The sequence below is a fragment of the Phragmites australis genome, chromosome 2, assembly GCF_958298935.1.
Source record: "Phragmites australis chromosome 2, lpPhrAust1.1, whole genome shotgun sequence".
Lineage (NCBI taxonomy): Eukaryota > Viridiplantae > Streptophyta > Magnoliopsida > Poales > Poaceae > Phragmites > Phragmites australis.
The window spans coordinates 47,063,684-47,084,185 of NC_084922.1; the positions used below are offsets into that span (position 1 = coordinate 47,063,684).

General features: G+C 40.5%; 1 protein-coding gene and 1 long non-coding RNA gene across 9 annotated transcripts; both read left to right on the forward strand.

Moving 5' to 3' along the window:
* Nucleotides 1–7,035: 7,035 nt before the first annotated feature.
* Nucleotides 7,036–8,321, forward strand: LOC133909335 (uncharacterized). The gene is made up of 3 exons (XR_009908377.1): nt 7,036–7,131; nt 7,659–7,721; nt 8,197–8,321. It is a non-coding gene; the product is annotated as an uncharacterized LOC133909335 (long non-coding RNA).
* A 529-nt stretch (nt 8,322–8,850) lies between these two features.
* Nucleotides 8,851–20,239, forward strand: LOC133909333 (replication factor A protein 1-like). Of its 8 annotated transcripts, none has more exons than XM_062351723.1 (14): nt 8,851–8,956; nt 9,522–9,625; nt 10,148–10,222; nt 15,716–15,862; nt 15,966–16,239; nt 16,346–16,448; nt 16,565–16,695; nt 18,040–18,121; nt 18,239–18,372; nt 18,474–18,624; nt 18,731–19,127; nt 19,619–19,686; nt 19,780–19,849; nt 19,948–20,239. In XM_062351723.1, exons 3-13 carry the CDS (start codon nt 10,151–10,153, stop codon nt 19,835–19,837), a joined length of 1,617 nt encoding a protein of 538 aa, XP_062207707.1. In that variant the 5' UTR covers nt 8,851–8,956; nt 9,522–9,625; nt 10,148–10,150; the 3' UTR covers nt 19,838–19,849; nt 19,948–20,239. The 8 variants fall into 8 exon arrangements, 4 of the variants coding, with proteins under 4 accessions (XP_062207707.1, XP_062207704.1, XP_062207705.1 ...); XR_009908373.1 differs by lacking the exons at nt 8,851–8,956; nt 9,522–9,625; nt 19,780–19,849 and adding exons at nt 9,942–9,994; nt 19,212–19,281; nt 19,365–19,476; XR_009908374.1 differs by lacking the exons at nt 8,851–8,956; nt 9,522–9,625; nt 19,948–20,239 and adding exons at nt 9,942–9,994; nt 19,212–19,281; nt 19,365–19,476 and having other exon boundaries at nt 19,780–19,848.
* Nucleotides 20,240–20,502: the final 263 nt, after the last annotated feature.

The window sequence follows — 20,502 nt, forward strand, 5'->3', positions numbered from 1 at the left end:
CCCACTGTGGTCTCAGACCAACATGGAAGGGATGCTCTGCTTTGAAACGGAGCACCAGAGGCAACACCTTTGGAGGCAACGCCTCCTTCGGTGTCATCGACCTTGGGTGGCCATCATGTAGTCGTCCTGCTTGATTCGGGTATGGCCTGGATGGATTAGATCTTGGATTACCTTCAGAATCAAGCAACCCCTAATGATGATATGTCAGCAGAAAAGGTCACGCGACAAGCTCACAAAAATACTCCTTGATAGGGGGGACGTCTTTATCTTCGAAGGAGCAACAACTTTTTACTAAAATACATCACTCAGGAAGGGGGGAGCACGGTGTTTCCCAACATCCTTGAGGCATCAGTGGTGGTCGCGCTTCATACCGCTCCCTGGTCAGAAAAGCGTTCCGGTAAGGATTCTCTCGACCCACGGCCCTCCAGGATGCTTGCGAGCTGATGAAATGATGCGTGCTATGACTGTATCATGGTCGATTTATCAACCAATCAGCCCAAGCACCGAATAACTACGAACCACGAGACTTGATTCGCCAGTCAGAGATCACTTGTCAACTACCTTTGATGGCCAACTATTCAGGTAGTGACCAGTGGCGCAGCGAAAGGGTGATACAGACCTGAGCGAAGAGTTTCGCGAACGTGCTCTAAATTCGAGCAGCCCAATGCCGATGAAACCTCAGGCGTTTCCATGACCATAAGGTTCAGAAGGAACACTGGTTGCGGGCAACCCTGATGCGGTCTATAGTTCCCGACCTGGCATGGTCAAGTTCGCCACGAAGGTCCGCCACAAACCACACAGGTCGCGAAACATCAGTTCTATATGTAAGGCTGCTCATAAACGAGCCTGTTTTCCTATTTTGCAAGGCCTTCTAGACGAGCGTGGAAACACAACTTGTAAGTCTTTTAAAGTTATAGAAATCAGACTCTCTATTTTGCAGGATTTCACGAATAGAAATGATTTCCCATCAAATTGTAAGTTTTTCTGTTTCAAAGGCTTGACCACTTGGTCAAAGTTTTTCTTCTTCCGACCAGACCGTCGGGGGCTAGAACTATTAGAATTTGTGTTTGGCTCTCTGGCAGCCAAGTTTTTTTCCACCCAATCGCTCACCTTGATGGGGTGAGAACTAGATGTGGCCATTCGTGCAAAGCCAAAGGTATAGATGCTCGTGGGATCACGACCACAAGGCCACGAGTCCCAATTCAGGTTTGTCATGCTAAGGGCCACCCTAACAACCACGAGGCCATAGTTCCCAACCTAGGTCGAGCGCTAGTTGTCACCAAGGGACTTGTCGGACCAAAAGTCATCGTGAGCGCAGGAACCTAACTCGCGAGCAACTACACCATGGAACAAAAGCAAGCCACTCGCGCAAAGTCAAAGGTATAGACGCTTGTAGGATCGCGACCATAAGGCCACGGGTTCCAATTCAGGTAGAGCGCTGGTCGCCACCGAGGGACTTATCGTGCCGAGGGCCACTGTAACGACGGTAAGGCCACAGGTCCCAAATTAGGTCAAGCGCTAATCACCGTCGAATGGCTTGTCGTGCTAACTCATAACGAGCGCTTGGGACCTAACTTGTGAGCAGTGCAACGTGATCCCCCCATATATAGAAAGCACTTATAATCTATTCACTACCCGAGTACAGGAAAAACTTGCTTAAATGATAGGTCATCTCATTACAAAGCAACCCCCAGGGCAACACCCGGGGGTTGACGCTAACTTTCTGATCAGTACATATGGGACCTAAAAACATGTGGTAGGGGATCAAACCGAATAGTCCAAAAAAAGAGAATGAACGGCTAGCAGATATAGGTTATCCTAACCTTGAAGCTCCTCCATGGTCCTCGTAGTGTTGGCAAAGCCTTTAGAGACTACCGGGATAAGTTCAATGTCTGAAAAATACTCTTGGGCGCAGGCCAAGGCAAGGCAGGCACTGGTGGCTCCAACATCCAGCAAGTGGTCACCCACTGTCACGCGAAGCCTGTCCTCGAGATCACGGGCCTCCTCGGAGGCCGCCAAAAACCAGTCAATATGACCGGTCACGGTGTTCCCAGGTGTCGGGCGAACCGGAATGCCGACAGACCGAAGCAACAAGTAGAAGGGGGTAAAAGCCCGGCTAAGGCGATCGTAGAACTTTTTGTGCTACTTGTCGTTCTCCTTGACCATATGCTCCTGGTCCCTCCGGGTCATGAGGAGTTCATCCCAGTTGAGGCGATCGTAGAACTGTTCTCATTGCTGGTTGTTCTCCCTGTTCATTTGCGCTAGGTCCTGTCGTATCGTAAGCAGCTCCTATCGATAAACTAGTGACAAACAGGACAAGAGCCATGCAAGAGTCAGCTGGTCGAAATTTTACTCGGTTAGCCTAAGACTGCACGTAGCTCGAACGATCGGACCAACGCACCTTGGAGATCGCACAAACAGAAAAGAGTCTCATGGAAGTCCATTCTTCCTCGCAGCGGCCACCATTAGGAGTTTCACAACAGAAAAGCATCTCATGGAAGTCCATTCTTCATCGCAGCGGCCACCATTAGGAGTTTGACTCGCTGGTCGATGACATCGTTGACCAACTCTGAGATAAGGGGATACGTAAGATACCATACGATCAACAAGCATATACCATGAAAAGGGATGCGACGTTACCTGTGGATCTTTCTCGAGTGACGTCATTAGTCCCGGGGTACAAATAGGTTGGGTGCTCTCTCCTCCGTAGAGGGCACAACCAATGCTTGATGAAGTCACATACGACGTCCGCTCCTATCAACCCGGCATTCACGAGGTTTTTAACCCAGGCCGCGAGGACCAATAGCTCCGTGGTGGATGTGGGGGTGGTTCCCCATTCCTCGTTGTATTGAGTCGGTCCGCTCGGCACATGGATATTATCCATGGCATCCTCGGTCTTGAGATAGAACTAGTTCTCCCTCCAGCCCGACCACGAGGACTTAAGGCCCATCTTGAGGTATGAGCTGGCGAGGCCGTCGCGGAGATGAAACCCGCAGCTCCCGATGATCGGCCTGGCCATGTAGAAGTACCTGAAGAGATCAAGGCACAACTCAACCCTGATAAAGTTCTCGCATATATGAGCAAAAACGCTCAACATGATAATAGAGTTGGGGTTGGGGTGGAGGTGATGGATATCATAGAAGGAAACAACAGTATTGAGGAAGTCGGAGAAGGATGGCACAAGACTAGCCAGGAAAAAGGAGATAAACATCACAATCTCCCCCTCAAGGGTAGCAGGCGTGTCCTCCCCAACACGGTACCCAAAAGAAAGGAGGCGAGGTAGCAAACGGCTCTCATACATCACCTTTAGCCTTGCCTCGGTGCACTTTGACTTGGAAAAGTTTAGCTCGTTGCCAATTCATGGCACCATGGGATTTCTGGGGCAGGGGGGGGGGGGGGGTTGTAAGGAAATTTTTGATGGAGAAGAAGGTGATGGGCATTGGGCTCTAGGGCTTTTACTGGGGAGATGGTGAAAAGTTTCGTGGAGAGCCTTTAGCTGCCCATTTTCTAGGGCCAGTGCGATATCCCAATCACCATGAGCCCAGCCGTTTCGGAATTCGAGAGGCCACATGGGGAACCAAAATCCTCTCGGGTCCAGCGGCAATTAAAGTTTCTCTCTCCCATGATCCTCTCCCACGCACACGCCTTTTTTTCTCTCTCCTAGGATTCTCTCTCCGCATGTTTAACCTCCCCTCGGGATGTGGTTTTCTGAGCCAACCACGAAAGTGGACCATCTCGCTAACCACTCCCTAGGCGAACTCATGTTCACCTAGGGCCCAAATGATATGATTGGGTCCGACCACGACCATATGACAAACTGTTCAGTCTACCGTATCCGCGAGGAAGCTTGAGTGCTATTGTCGGTGTAAAGAATAATAGGGTCCCCTGGTAGGAGGACCGACGATGGTCAAATATCAGCCTTTTCTACACGTCATGATTGGGTAGGAGCATGATCCCCCGACATGTCTAGTCAGCGACTACGCAACCAGTTTCTTCGACCTATCCCCAGGTCTCAGAGGGAAACACCATGACTAGTTTTCCCTGGTCACCGGGCAGGTATGAGCCTAATCAGTCTAATTTTATTACATACTTTTCCACTTAAGTGTTTTCTCTTGCCCAGATCGTCCTTCTGGGCGGATCTAGGCGTGACCGACACAGGCTTATCGTGTCCCATCCCGTAGCATTAAACACTACGAGACGACTTGACAAGGCGTGGCAGTAAGTTTTGCAAGAGCGTAGATAGTGCGTGGGAACAGGACCTGGTAGACTAGTTGATAAGGATGGCGTGAGCATGGGAGCGATGGGACAGACCCTGCAGACCGACAGGGCAAGTGGAATGCGGCAACTCGCCGTAATGATAGGCTTAGGTTAGAAGAATTAGCTAGGCCTGGGTCAAGCTTGGGTCCCTATGTAAGTCCTCTCTCCCTCGGATATATGAACGGAGGGAGACACAAAGAAGAGGAGAAGTATAACCAATTTATTCAGACCCATATCAAAAAATACATAGGATATAGGCTATTATCCTTATGGAGTATTGAACCTGGATAACCCCTGATGTTCTTGAGTTTATCACACGCACACAGCTAGGACTTATAGCCCTAGGGCACAGATCACACGCCCATCATCAGGTATACCCTGATATCATTGTCAGGGACAACCCTTGACACACACACAAACATACATACATATATACACACATACATGCATGCAAAATTGCATTCCCTTTTGAAAAATTTTCAAGACTAGGCTACTGTCACTCGTTAATCGGACGATACACCTTGACGCGTCGGGCCAACGTGGCTGGCCGTTGACCTGACACAGAAGCTGTTGCCTATCCAACAGGTGACACCTTTATATCAGTAGGTGGCAGCAAGATATCGCCCATTAGATGGGCGACACCTTACTGAATTAGGGTTTCGGTCCTCTGTTGATTTGGTTTATGGTACAATGAGCACCGTTCATGCACCGCCATTTTTTGTTGTCGATGTGTCCATTGCCATTAGATGTATGTGAGGTATTTTGGATACCCGGAATTCACGGAAAAGGAAGGTTGATCACGGTGATTTTTATGGAAGCTGCGACATACACGGTGGTATGTAAGATACACGATCATTGTAACATATACACATACCACATCTAAATCTAATATGCTTTAGGGAATGTAAACGATAGGATTATAACATATAGTCTATTGAGTGCAACATATGTATTTTCCCTTTCTCGTCGCTTTTGGTCCTGCCTTACGCACTCGACATGCCCTCTCCCGCTTCCTCTCCCTCTCCGCCTCACGGGCATCGGCCTCATGCAGTTATATTCATCCCTCATCTTTTGCTACTCCTTCTGAATGCACTTGCACGTAGCCATTCTCCTCTCGTCAGCTTCTATCTCATAGAAGCATCTCCAAGCGACGTGGTGCTGAGTGTGAAGGAGGAACACATTAGCTTACGACTGCTTAGTATTCAACCACTGTAATATATAATGGTGATGGAGACTGAAACGAATACCAAAATGTTCAGTAGTAAATCTTAGTTATATTTGGAATAATTTAACTAGAATTGATTAACTGACTCTAGGAGCCAACATTGTGGCTACCCTACCATATTTGTAAAAAAAACAAAGTAAAAAAGCATGCCTTTTTTCTCCGGTAGGGTTTCACCCTTATTTTTCCTCCATTCCCTTCCCTCTCCTCTCATCCTCTCCTCACTCTCTCTGCACTCTCTCGGTTAGGCGTTGGCACAAATGAGCTATTGATGTCGACCAGGAGCGCGCGACCGCATTATATAGCGGCAAGATCTTGCCCGAATAGATGACAACACCTTTTAGATGAGCCCACTGAGGCGCGCTATGAGGAAGATGTTGCTCGTTCACCAGGAGAGAATAAGGTCTCAGTTGATGAATGGGCGACACGTTGATGTGGCCATCAGGTCACCGTCCATATTAAATTTGGGCTGGTTTGATAGTGAGGCTCACAAGGTGTCACCTGTTGGTAGAACGAGATCGTGTTCTAATACGATGAACAGGTAACGATAGCCTAATCTTACAAATTTTCAAAAAAGCATGTAATTTTGATATATATATATATATATATATATATATATATATATATATATAGTATAATATGTAGCTAGCTATAATATAGGTTTTTCTGTAGCCAGGGCACCCGACCAACTCTTCCCGCGTCCCTAGCAGATCCCTCCCGCATGCCCACGATCCCCTGGGATCCGCGCCATGAAAAATGGCGCGGGTCCGTGCTGGTCTGCGCCATGGACAATAAAATAGAAAAAAAACTCACAATTTAAGCAGATGGGTTGGATCGGGTCATTCGGGTCGGGTCGGATGCGTGAATTGAGTCAAATATAGCTAGTTATATATATATATATATATAGGAAAACTAGTATGTACTCCTAGGTGTATGTACTCCCACCTCTCATATACCATTTTTACACATGTGTTATACTTCTTTATCACTTTAAATATACTTCATTAGTAATTATAAGATACTATAATACAAATCCCACGAATTTTTTTATGAAATTTCATGATTTTTTATCATAATTTGTGTATATACTTCTTTTATGTATAAAAAAGAGTATATAGCAAAAATGAAAGGCTAACATTGAATTTTTTTCATACAACTCATATTGGAGTATCTTAGAATTAGTATTAGAGTATACTAAAAATGATAAAAGAGTATAAAGTGTTTGTTTAGGTGGTATATTACATGTGGGAGTACATACTACTAGGAGTATAGAATAGGTGTCCTCTCTCTATATATATATCTAATACTTTATTCCTGGTCGAATAGGCGTGTTCTCAGCCTGGCCACGTCATTCATTTTTTTTAATCGTTGGATCGTTAATTAGCGGCTCCGGTTGTTTGGCTCAGCTGAAGCTTCTCGCACCTGCCCAGCGCTACGCACCGCGCGTGCTGATTTTGGCGAGCGCCTTTAGTGCGGTACACGTGCCTGCTCTTCATTAGTTAGCTAATGTTTGTGGTGGTTGCGCTGTCCGTAGGGAAGGGTAAATACTCATCGAGCATCGGAGGCTCCGGCGTCGGTCTTCACTGTTTTGCTCTTTGGTTTCCTCGTTTCTGTCGTGAGCTCAGTGCAGCGTTGTGTTCTTGCTTGTTTCGGTGAGATCCGGTGTCTGCATTGTTTATTTTGCTTGTCCTTCTCGCTCCGCTCCCTCTCCGGTTGGTGAGATCTGGTGTCCCAGTATTTGATTATTGCTTGGATGGTGTGGTTTTTCCTATGGTGTGTCTGGTCTTCGCGTTCGTGCGGATGGGGATTTGGTATGTGGAGGTGTCTCTTTTTTTTTGCGCTTTTTGTCTGGTCTTCGTGTTCATGCGGATAGCGATTTGGTATCTGTAGCTGTCTTTTTCTTTTTGCGCTTTTCGCCTGCGTGTTAATTTTGTTCGTTCTTTCCGGGTTCTTTTTCCCCGTTGGTCCGAGGGGCCCGATGTTTCCGGTTTTGGTGTTGCGTAGGGTTTGCAAAGTTCTGTCCAGGTCGCTTTCATTTTTTGCTTCCTTCGATTTCGGTTCTTAGGTTATCTCTGCGGGTGGTTGTCCCTACCTTTTTTCAAAAAAAAAACTGAAGAAAACAGAGGTTCCTTTCTTCGCTGTGACATTTTTTTATGTGTTTTGCCTCTTCTTTTTTTAGGTGTTGCAGGTTTATAGTGTAGCGCTCGTTTGGCTCTGGCTATGAACATATTGTGTTGCAAAGGTAATATTCATTCTCTCATCTCATTATTTATACTCAATGTTTAAGCTTTTAGTGTTTGGTAAAGGATGGTGCTGTTCGTTGCATACGTGAAAGAAATGTGCTGCTTGTTTACAGATATACTTATTGTTAGATAGCTTGTATTACTTGTGTTACTGTTGGTACTATGAGCTTGTAGCATGATAAGCTTTATAGAATATGTCTGCCTTTGTTGATTCTTTACACATGAGTAAAGCTACCTAGGATGCGTTGTTCACCTTTCTTAGTATAATTCTTATATACTTATTATGATCAAGGTTAATGTATTGTGCCTTGGAGTTTGGTTCTTCCAGTGAACCTCATTATTTCGGTATTGTTACTTTTGAGTTGGTGGTCACTTTATTTATTCGTGTACATGGTTTTTTAATTTGATATTATTTTTAAAAATCCTTGTTATAGCTACGGTTACTTATTATTTTTTTGTTCTTATGTGCTGGAGGGCTGCGACGTTCTGCTTCGTGATCGGTTCATTTGCCTATAGACTGTCTGGAAGTTTGGTTTACTGGTTTTCTTGCTCATTGTTGAAGGTGGGGTGTCTGGGTTCATCAGGTTATGTGCCTTTATTGAAGGAGAGGTTTTCCATAAATATGATTACTCATTTATTCATTCTATTTTTATATTAGTACATCCTACATGTCTGTAGTTACTTATTTTATTGGAAGAGGGCTGTTAGATGAATGTCAGAGATATATATCAAGGATTGGTTGTTGCTTGGTTGCTGATGGTTTTCAAATAGAATTGTTATTTGATAGTTTATGGTGTTTATATGCCTACTAGAATTATAAGATAATAGTATATTAGGCTCTATAGGATATGTACCTCTTTGTTCATTTCTTGCGTATGAGCGAAATCACACTAGATTGATTGTTATGATCCTTTATGAAAGTGTTTTCTTTTTTTTCTTTTTTTGTTTGTTTTTTGTTACTGCACTATGTTCTGTCCCTTGTTTGCTGGAGCGGAATTCATGTCATGTTGTTGTCATCTATGAATTGGTGGTTGTTTCATTTAGACGTCTACATTTTTCCCTATTTGTAAGTATCCTTTTATGTTTAGTATATAGATGGTTACTTATTTTTAGACTGATGTGTTTTGCAGGTGTGCGAGTTTCACCTTTGTCATTGGTATCATCTGTCTCCAGCTTCTTGGCTCGTTGCTGATCTTTATATCTTATGTGTTCAGGCTATCTTTTCGTATTTAAGGTAACGCTTTATATAAGTACTGTTATTTATTTATTTATTACATTTTTTTGTATAATGTTATTTCTTGTATTCAATTTGTGTGATACATCGTACATCCTACATGTCTGTAGTTACTTATTTTATTGCAAGAGGGCTGTTAGATGAATGTCAGAGATGTATATCAAGGATTGGTTGTTGCTTGGTTGGTGATGGTTTTCAAATAGAATTGTTATTTGATAGTTTATGGTGTTTATATGCCTACTATAATTATAAGATGGTAGTATATTAGGCTCTATAGGATATGTACCTCTTTGTTCATTTCTTGCGTATGAGCGAAATCACATTAGATTGATTGTTATGATCCTTTATGAAAGCGTTTTCTTTTTCTTTTTCTTTTTTTGTTTGTTTTTTGTTACTGCACTATGTTTTGTTCCTTGTTTGCTGGAGCGGAATTCATGTCGTGTTGTTGTCATCTATGAATTGGTGGTTGTTTCATTTAGACGTCTACATTTTCCCCTATTTGTAAGTATCCTTTTATGTTTGGTATATAGATGGTTACTTATTTTTAGACTGATGTGTTTTGCAGGTGTGCGAGTTTCACCTTTGTCATTGGTATCATCTGTCTGCAGTTTCTTGGCTCATTGCTGATCTTTATATCTTACGTGTTCAGGCTATCTTTTCGTATTTAAGGTAACGCTTTATATAAGTACTGTTATTTATTTATTGATTACATTTTTTTTATATTGTTATTTCTTGTATTCAATTTGTGCTGATCCTTTGGGTTTTTTTTTTACTTTTTTATTTTGCTTTTTGTTTTCTACTCTAGGATGTTTGTCGTGGGTGCGTCCTATGTTTCTTTATTACAGGCTGTGGTCAGTCGGTGCCAATCGGTATCTGCTTATTATTTGTGTGAGGTCGCTGATGATGGATCTATTCTAGCTGGTGTAGAGATAGAATTGCCGCCTTTGCACACAGATGTTACTGGTTGTCGTGTGTTTTTTTTGGAATTGTCCTCATATAACTTATATGGCTCCTTATGAGCAGGCAGCATTCCAAGCTGTAAGTTACCTGCAAGGTCTTTATGGGTTTTTGGTACTTGATTACAGCTATCAGGCTTTGTTGTACTATAGGAGAGTGGCACACTCGGCTATCCAACTTGTGGCTGGTGCTGTGAGTTGGGCCGGTGTTGTTGATCGATTTGTCTGTTTTTAGGATATGTTTCCTGAGAGTATGAGTGAGCCGATTTCCCCTTGCCGACATCCTTTCCGGTCGTCCATGGTTCTAAACGTATGCCTTCTTTTTATGCTTGTTCATAGTAGTTTATAAGCATTATTTATCATGTAATCTTTTTTTTGTTTATTCACATGTCTATTAATAAGATAATTCTTTCATTTCCTGTCATTGTTCTTTCCTTCGTTAGGCTTTGTTGTGGTAAGTGCTATACCTATGTACACAGCATAGCTGCTCTGTGCTTTTATATGTTGTGCATCATTATTGGTGCAGCTTGTTCACTTCTAGGTAACTTTAACTGTTTTACAATATGTTGTTTATTTGCGCACTTGCTTTATCGTTGTCTGTTTGGTTTTTTTCGGCCATTCAAGTTAATAGTCGTTTCAGCAATGCCTCGAGTTTCACGTAGCAACCCAAGTATGTGCACTGCCTCGTATTTCCTTACTTATGTTTTGTATTATCTTTTTCGGTGCATAAATTCTTATTTATGTCTCTCCCCGCTCCCCCTGTCTTTGTGTTGTTGGGATCGGGTATAAAGAGGACCCGTTAAGTATCCATCTTTGCCTCCTGATGTGGCAACAGACAACCGTCATAAGCGTCGAAGGTTAGATAATCATCAGCGTGAAATTGCCAGGTAGTTTTTGTATAGATTTCATAACGTTAAGGTTGGTTTGATTATCTATTAGGAGTTCTTAATGCGATGAGTTGCCTTGTTTTCTCGATAGGACCAAGCGATGGTTGTGTTGTGACTACCCTATATGCGCGCTTCACACAGGAGTATATAGATTATTTAAAAGGTATAGGCACATACATAGGATTGCCCTTGGCGTTTCTAAATGTCGACATATGGCACTATTTCTTATTATGTTTGCCTGTGTGTTGCTTTCAATACACAGAAACTTATCGCGGGAGGTCATATTTTGGATCTCCAGATTTTCAATGTGATCATTGCCATGCTTTAATCTGGTATATAGAATCTGTACAAGGATCGTCTACTGCCAGGGGACGAGGACCAGTTTATAACCTATGTTGTAAAGGTGGGAAAGTTTAAATTCCACCGTTTAGAGAATGTCCACCCTTTCTACGAGACCTCTTAAAATACGATGACGAACCTCGATGCAAGAAATTTCTGAAACAAATCCGACAATATAATTGTTTATTTGCTTTTAGCTCAAGGGTGCTAGAATAGACAATGCTATAAATAGAGGTCGAGGTCCGTATGTATTCCGTATTAATGGACAAATCCATCATCGTATTGGATCTTTGCTTCCAACAGAGGGTGAGGCGCCATGGTTCGTTGAGCTTTATATCTATGATACTGAAAACGAAGTGACAAATAGGATCCATGCGTTAGATCCAGCTGAAACACTAGATGGTGAGTTAGATAAAGAGATCATCAAAGGTTTGTTACAGATGTTGGATCAATATAATCCTTTAGTGAAAAAATTTAGAATGGCAAGAGATCGATTAAAAGAGTATCCTGACGAAAATTTGGCCATCAGAATCATTGGTGCCTGTGATGGTGACCCCGTGCAATATAACCTCCCAACATGTGATGAACTTGCTTTATTAGTGGTTGCGGATTTCTCGCTTGATACTTTTAAACGTGACATAATAGTCGATTGTCTTGATGGTGGTCTTCGCCAAATATCAGTACTTCATCTTGCTCTCATGGCCTTGCAATATCCACTATTATTCCCATATGGTGAACGTGGTTTCCAAGTAGGTGTTCCGTATGTCGGTGCTGATTTGACAAGGTCAAATGCTCGAAATAAAATGACAATGCAAGATTACTACCGATATTGCTTTCACTATAGAAGAAACCAACCAAATCCCTATCTATGCTGTGGTAGATTATCTTCGCAGGCTAAGGTTGATGCCCGAGCTTGTATTGATGAGAATAGATTACAATGGATTATTGACAATCAGGACAAGCTTAGAGTAGAACAATTCCAAGGAATCGTTGATGCTGTAACAAATGGTTCTATAGATGGCAATGCTGTAGGTAAACGCATGTATCTTCTTGCAAGCCATACCGGAGGTAGACGCTACATGATTCAAAACTTCCATGATGCAGTTGCAATAACTAGAGTCTATGGCATTACAGATATATTTTTGACATTCACATGTAACCCAAAATGGCCTAAAATTGCTGAAGCCCTTAGATTTGAACGTGGTCAAAAACACACTGATAGGGCCGATATTGTTGTTAGGGTATATCACATGAAATTACAAGAGATGCTTGGAGATATCAAGTGATATGCCCTTTGGCCCTATTAATGCAGGTGTGTTGCCTGCTCACTTGCTACACTTTTGTCTTTAGTTCCCACCCATTTATTTTGCTTCGTTTTACCATTCTTATTTGGTTTGCTTCTGTTTCCCATGTCTTACCTTTTGTTGGATTTGTTCCCGTTCAACAGTGCTTCACACTGTTGAATTCCAAAAACGTGGCTTGCCACATGCGCATATGCTCTTATGGTTCCGTCACGTAGCAGCAATTCCTGCGGCTAAATACATAGATTCTTTCATCAGTGCTGAGATCCCAGATCCAGAAGTTGATCCCCTCGGCTATGCTCTCATTGCAGAGCATATGATACATGGTCCTTGTGGCGCACAAAACCCAAGTTGTCCCTGTATGAAGAATGCCATTTGCTCTAAAGGCTACCCGAAACCATTTTCTAATGAAACTAGAATCGACGACGAGGGCTTTGCTATATACAAACGTTCTGATAATGGGAGGTACATTAAGAAAGGAAATGCCGATTTAGATAACCGATGGGTAGTCCCTTATAACATGACCCTCCTTAAAAAGTTTCAAGCTCACATTAATGTTGAGTATTGTAACAGGACGCATGTTTTAAAATATTTGTTCAAATATGTTACAAAGGGCCCTGATTGTGCAAAAGTTTATCTTGAGCGGATACAAAGGGGTCAAGATACACCTATGGATGCTACAACTAGAGCTGTTGATGAAGTAAAGGAATACTTAGATTGTCGATATATTTGTGAGCAAGATGCATGTTGGCGTTTATTTGATTATGAAATACATGTACATGTTCCGGCTGTAGAACGATTGCCTGTTCACTTACCTGACGAAAATTGGGTAACTTATAGAGATACCGATAATCTGTCTGCAGTTGTAGCGAATGATCGTGTGAAACGAACTATGTTAATAGAGTGGTTTTTAGCTAACCAAAGATACCAACAAGGAAATAGTTTAACTTATTGCGAATATCCTACCTTATTTACATGGGATGAAACAGATAGGGTGTGGAACGAAAGACGCCATGGTTTTAAAATAGGACGGCTATATTTTGTGCACCCCAGTGCTGGAGAACGATACTTTTTAAGAATGTTACTGATGATTGCGAAAGGTGCAAAAAGCTACAAAGACATTAGGACTTATCAAGGAATAGTCTATAATACGTTCAAAGAAACATGTGCAGCTCGTGGTCTTTTAGGAGATGATACTGAGTGGCTTAATGCTTTTAACGAAGCAATTACGTGGGGTTCATCACCTCAGCTTAGACAACTTTTTGTTACTATGTTGTTATTTTGTGATGTCAAAGATGAATTTTCACTCTTTGAAAAAATTTGGTTTTACTTAGGAGGTGATATTCAGCGTCGACTCAAAGAAACTTTGAGAAACCCAAATTTTAGCCTCCCTTTGCCTGAACTAAAAGACATTATTCTTGATGAGATATCTATTTTACTTAATAAGCATGGAGCCAATATAAAAGACTACAATTTGCCTACCAAGAGCGAAAAAACTTCACAGTATTTCGCGAATAGACTTATAGATGATGAGATGTCTTACAACTTATCTGAGTTAGAAATGGAATCAGCATCCTTGTGTAGTCGTTTAAATCCAGAACAAATGGAAGCTTTTAAACAAATAGTTAATTGTGCCTCTAATGAAGTTCCTGGATTCTTCTTTGTTTCGGGTTTTGGTGGTACTGAAAAAACATTTCTTTGGAATGCGATTGCATCATTTTTAAGAGCAAAGGGAAGAATTGTCCTCACTGTAGCGTCTTCCGGTGTCGCAGCTTTGCTCTTACCTGGTGGAAGAACTGCTCATTCCCGGTTTAAAATACCGCTTAATATTGATGATGATACTGTTTGTGATATAAAAAGAGGAACGATGCTAGCTGAGCTAATCCATAAAACCTCATTAGTTATCTGGGATGAAGCTCTAATGACCCATAGGAAATGTTTTGAAACTCTAGACAGAACTTTGCGTGATATTATAGGTGGACAGGATCCCAAAGCAGAGCATCTTGTCTTTGGTGGCAAAGTGATTATACTTGGTGGTGATTTAAGATAAATTCTTCCTGTTATAGAACGTGATACTTGATCTCAAATAGTGAATGCTTCAATTACTAATTCTTCATTGTGGTATCATGTCACTGTCTTAAAATTAACAACTAATATGAGGCTATCTTCACCCGATCTTGATATTGTTGTGCAATATGAAATTGCTGAGTTTAGCAAATGGGTACTTGATATTGGGGAAGGAAAAATACCTACTGAAAAACATGATAATGAGTCTGAGCCAACATGGATAGAGATACCTTCTAATTTTTTGCTTCATACAGATGGTGACAAAATTGCTTCTATTATTGCTTCTGTTTACCCAGATTTTAGAGCGCAATTTTCCAATGCATCATATTTGTGTAGACGCGCTATATTAACACCTACAAATGAGGTTGCTGATGAGGTAAACTCATATATTTTGTCCCTTGTTCCAGGTCAAGAAAAACAATACTTAAGTTCTGACACAATTTCCAAATCAACAGATATAGTTGGGGACCCAGACCTACTCTACCCTATCGAGTTCCTTAATTCACTTAAATTTAACAACTTCCCAGAACATGAACTTGTGTTAAAAAAAGGGTGTTCCTATCATGTTATTACGTAATCTTAGCCAAACTGAAGGATTGTGCAATGGAACACGGCTTATTGTTAAAAACCTCGCCGAGCTTGTCATCGAAGCTATTATTATAACTGGCAAAAATATTGGTCAAACTGTTTACATACCCAGGATAGTTTTGTCTTCACAAAAAAACAAGATGCCATTTAGTGTTCAACGACGTCAATTTCCTGTTAAAATATTCTATGCTATGACTATAAATAAAAGCTAAGGGCAAACTCTTGACAATGTTGGTGTTTACTTAAAGACTCCTGTTTTCACCCATGGCCAACTTTATGTTGCTGTGTCACGAGTTACATCCAAGAGAGGTCTTACTGTCTTGATTGAAAATGAAGATGGTACATATGGTTCAAAAACCAAAAACATAGTGTACACTGAAATTTTTGCATCCTTATCATAGATTCTCTACGTAGTTTACATATAAATATGTATACCTTTGCCTGTAAACATGTAATGCTTTATCTGTGATTATTCATGATGTTCTATTTATCACTAATTCCCCTTTGTTAAATAACTGTCTGTCCTTGCATTGCACAACCAGTGGTTTAATCATGTTGGATATGCACTATGATTCTTACATTATTTGTATACACCTGCTTTCATTATTTTATCTGCAACAGACCATGTCAACATTCATACTTAAAGATATAAACCCACAAGGCAGACATTGGAGCATTTGCACAAAGGTATCAAGGATGTGGGACTATCGTGGAGGAACAGATGATGGTCAAATACGTCATGTCGATCTCGTGCTTGTTGATGCTGAGGTACTAAAAGTTTCACATAACATACTTTGAACCACTATTACTCAATCCTATACTGTTTGTAATCTAAATTCTCTTTGCTCCTCTTTATATGTCCATACTGCAGGGCACTGCAATGTATGCTGAAATCGCAGCTGACAATATTGAGACTAAAAAGTCATTACTTACAGAAGGAAAAATATATACATTCAGGAGGTTTAGAGTTTTAAAATCTAAGACCACTTATAGACCTGTCGAATCAGAGTTTATGATTGACATCACCTGCCATACCTTAATTGAGGAAAACCATGATGCTCCAGCCGATTTCCCACTCTATACCTACAGCCTGACAAACTTTGTTGATCTACCTATGCTTGTTGGTGAAACCAAGCGTTTCATCGGTTTATCCCTCCAATTAGCTTAAGCCCCTACATATCTTAACCTTAATATGTGTCATCATATGCAGTTATAGCACTATATACTTACTTAATGCCTGCTATTTGACAGATGTAATTGGAATGATCACAGAAATTTCTGAGCTAGCCACCATTCAGCTTCAAAATCAGCAAAGGCCTACACTCCGAAGAACTATTACATTGAAAGATTCAAGGTGCATTACACGATCTTATCTTTATTTGCTTTTCCTCAGTTTTCCCTCTTAAAATCTGATATACCCATACCTCAAATACATGTGTTTATAAAAATTATTTTCCCATCTGTTTACAGCAACTATGAAATGAAATTAAATTTATGGGGCCAAAGAGCTTCTGAGTTTGATTCCGATCAGATATGCCAGCTCAGCCAAGACCATCCAGTGATTGTCATCTTTGTTGGTATGCTTATGAAATCTTACAAAGGTACGATTCGATTCGAGTTACTTTTAGCTTTATTAATTCTCACAAATAACTCTGCTTCTTCGCTGTGAAAATTCACTCCCTGTATGACCAGCAATTTTCTCCCACAAATATAACAACATGGTTTCATCTTTAAGTCTGAATCTTAAAAAATCACTATTTCATCAACATGTTGCATGACAGTGATGTTTTTATTGCAATATTCACAGCACACAACTTGATATATCATATAATAACCACATTCGCCCACTTGGAGATCATACTTTCGATGTATATTCGTCTTTTTTATCTGAATATTATTCAGTTGTATGTGTAAACATATTTCTCGTAGAATTGCTGCTTCTCTAATAACAGTTTTGTATATGTTTGCATTTCTTTTTAGAATACTTGTTATTTTCCACATATTATTGGTTATTTTCAGTGATCTGATTTTCCACCATCCCTTTTACTTTAATTACTATGCCTCAAACATATCTTCCGTTGTAAACTCCTCGTGCACGAGAAAAAAACATAAAAAATGACAGAAAATAAGGATCTTTGGTACTTACTATTTAGCACAATAGTGCACTTGGATTTTTAACAGATATACCAATTGGCAAATGTGAAGCGTAAAAAAAAATACATACAGGTAATATTAGCTTCCTGTTTTCGCTTTACCTTCGGTATTTATCAAATCAAAGAGCTTCTCAGTTTCAGCATGATCAGATATATGAGCTTACCCAACACTGTACACTCTTTGTTATCTTTATTGGTATGTTTATCAAGTGTTACAAACATACAATTTACTTCAGATTATTTTCAAATTTATTAACTCTTATTTGACTCAAGACAAAATTTTACATACGTATTACCCTCTTTTTTTATCTGAATCTTACTCATTTGCGCTTAAGAATACTTCTTTCTGCATCGGTAATCCTTTAATAGCAGCCTTCTCAAGATTTGCATTTGTTCTTAACACAAGCATTTTTTCCTCATATATCATTGCTCAGTTTCACTGCTCTGAATTTTCATGATCCCTTTTACTTTAACTATTCTATCCAAGACATACTTTTCCTTTCGCATTGGTATTGTAAGAGGAGGGGGCCGAGGGCAAGAAAAAAAAGCATATTTCCTATTCCCTGCTTAAGATAATAGTACACCCAACATTTTAGCAGAAATACCTATCGTCGAATGACATAAGCAATGTAAAAATAAGGCTATAATTTTATATCCCTCTTCTCAAATTAACTTCAGTTACCATCTTTATTTTTACACTTACATTACTTTCTACATATAACATTACTCCAAAACAAATTAAAGCGGATACAGTTACCATTCACCTATCATAACCTTTGTCTTATTTTCCAGGTGAACATTTGTTAAGTGGCAACACAGCGTGCCGCTGGTATATCAATCCTGAAGTCCCTGAGGTCGATGATTTTTTCCACGGGTACGACCGCTGCACCTAAATGCATTCATATTGCCCTCATACTACATCATATATTCCTGTTGTTTGTTTTACCTACATCTTGAGCCACCCTAAAGTTGCTTTTCCCCTTTTCCATAGCCTCGGTGGTCATTTCCATCCTATACAGCGCACCACACCCATTCAACAACAACAGCCCTCTCACAGTACCAATGTCGAACTGCAGCAAAAAACTCTCTATGAACTTCTTCAAATTAGCCCATACGACTTTCCAGCTAAGTGCAGCTCGCACTTATACTTGCTGTTATCTGTTTTGTTCCTATTTACATTCTGCACTACTCATCCAGTCACTAACTAATTTTCCCTAATCTACAACGTGAAGGATTTCGGTGTGTCGTCACTATCTCAAGGATAGATCCATTCATATCATGGTGGTTTCCTTCTTGCAATCGATGCATCAAAACATCACTGCCACATGAAAATGACTACAAGTGCCCACACTGCGCCTGTACTGGTTGTACATTCAAGTAATAACACATTCACATATTCAACAAAAATATCTTACAATTCCTTTCTTCAAACTTACATACCACAGTTTCTAATACAATTACCTAATACTTTAATTGTCTTTAGATACAAAATATGCTTGATTGGAACTGACGGAACAGATGAAGCAGAATTCTTATTCTTCGGAGCTATGGGACAGCGCCTTGTCCACAAAGATGTCAAAATGCTAATGAGGTCATGTCACAAAGCTGATGAAATTCCAACCCAGATAACATCTTTAGTATCACAAAAATATCTGCTGACAATCAATGTGACTAACAAATGCTTTGAGAGAGCCCACCGATCATATCAAGTGAATGCCATCAATTGTGCATACGGCAGGCAACCTACAATTCCAACAGTTACAAATCCCACTCCTAGACTTACTGGGATGAAGCGCAAAGGTGATTCGTATGAGGCTACAACAGCTGCTGATCCATCATTAGAAGAGCCCCACCAAATCAACATCCCTGCTCTTCCTCAGGTGTACATTCTTATATTCCATATGTTGTACTTACCAGCAAGCTTTCTCCCAATCTAATCACTACTGAATTTTGTTATATTCTAGAACATAAAAGATACCCCGCCACCAAAGCTCTCACCAACACTTACGTTGTCTAAAACAAAGACCTCTTCGTCATAAGACAAATATGTTTCCTACTTTTTGTTTATTGCAGCTCCCACTCTACATTCCTATTGACACAGTTCATCACATATTATACTTACGCACTTAGATCTTCAACCTTATGAGATGCAGTGCTGAAGCAAACTTTGACGCAAAACAGCAAAATGTGCGTAAACGCTTGTTCAAGAACAAAGATCCAAACCAGCAGGTGATTTATATCATCACACCAGTGTTTATCTCTACCTGTTTTTCATATCACAATGTTTTCTTGACCAGATATGTTCTACACTACCTATTCTCTCTGTATACATATTTACAAACATTTGTCCTCCCTTTATTTTTTTTAACAGATTTTAGATACAAATGATGATCTCGCCGATGAGGAGCTGCAAGATGACCTCTCTAAGATAACTGCTAAGTTAGTATATCACACACACCTTCACTATTTTGTTCATTATACCAGTATCCTACTTTAACACATTTCATACTTTACAATCTTTACAACATATAGACATTACTCTTCCGCTCTTTCCGGCAGCGGCAATGACAATCCCTCCACCAAACGTTAATAACCTTCCAGTGTCAGCAACCACAACCTCTTTAGTTTTAATTCTCTCATATTCACTTTTCTTTCTTTTGCTGCAGCCTTCTCTTTACTGTTTTTGTTCTTCTCCTGCAGTTTACTACCCAGGAGTTGAATTGCTTTTGCTGTTAATGGAACTTCATCCTATGCCACCAAGATTGTTTCCAGGGACTCAATTCCTTTTGCTGTCAATATAAGTTTGTCTTATGGCATCGACAACACCAGCACCTCCTGTTGCCGATATAGTTGTAAATATAACTTAATGCTAAACCTTGCTGCGTGATCAACACTGTTCTTCTGCGCCTCACCATCCAGGGACTAAATTTCTTTTGCTGTTAATATAGCTTCATCCTGTGCCATGGACATCATCAGCAACACATGTTCGCGATATGATTGTAAATACAAACTTAATGTTGAACCCTCCCGCGCACTACTGTTCTTTTGTTGTTAATATAGCTTTATAGTAAGGCACAAACCCTTATAATATTAAATTTAATACCCTAGCAGTGTTTTTAATGTCTATGTTATATCAATCTAGATCCTGTAAAGATTACTATCTTCCTAAATTTATATGTATATCTTTCACTAGCATTTTGAACTGTAACTATCATTATTGCTGCTGCTTCAATCTTTATTGTCGGCGTGCAAGGG

Bases quoted from the DNA above. Each gene is read 5' to 3' on its own strand.
- LOC133909333 (XM_062351720.1), top strand. From the start codon at position 9,962: ATGGCTCCTTATGAGCAGGCAGCATTCCAAGCT. The intron at 9,995-10,147 runs GTAAGTTACCTG...GTCTGTTTTTAG, and splicing joins AGCAGGCAGCATTCCAAGCT to GATATGTTTCCTGAGAGTAT. The intron at 18,625-18,730 runs GTAATAACACAT...AATTGTCTTTAG, and splicing joins TGTACTGGTTGTACATTCAA to ATACAAAATATGCTTGATTG.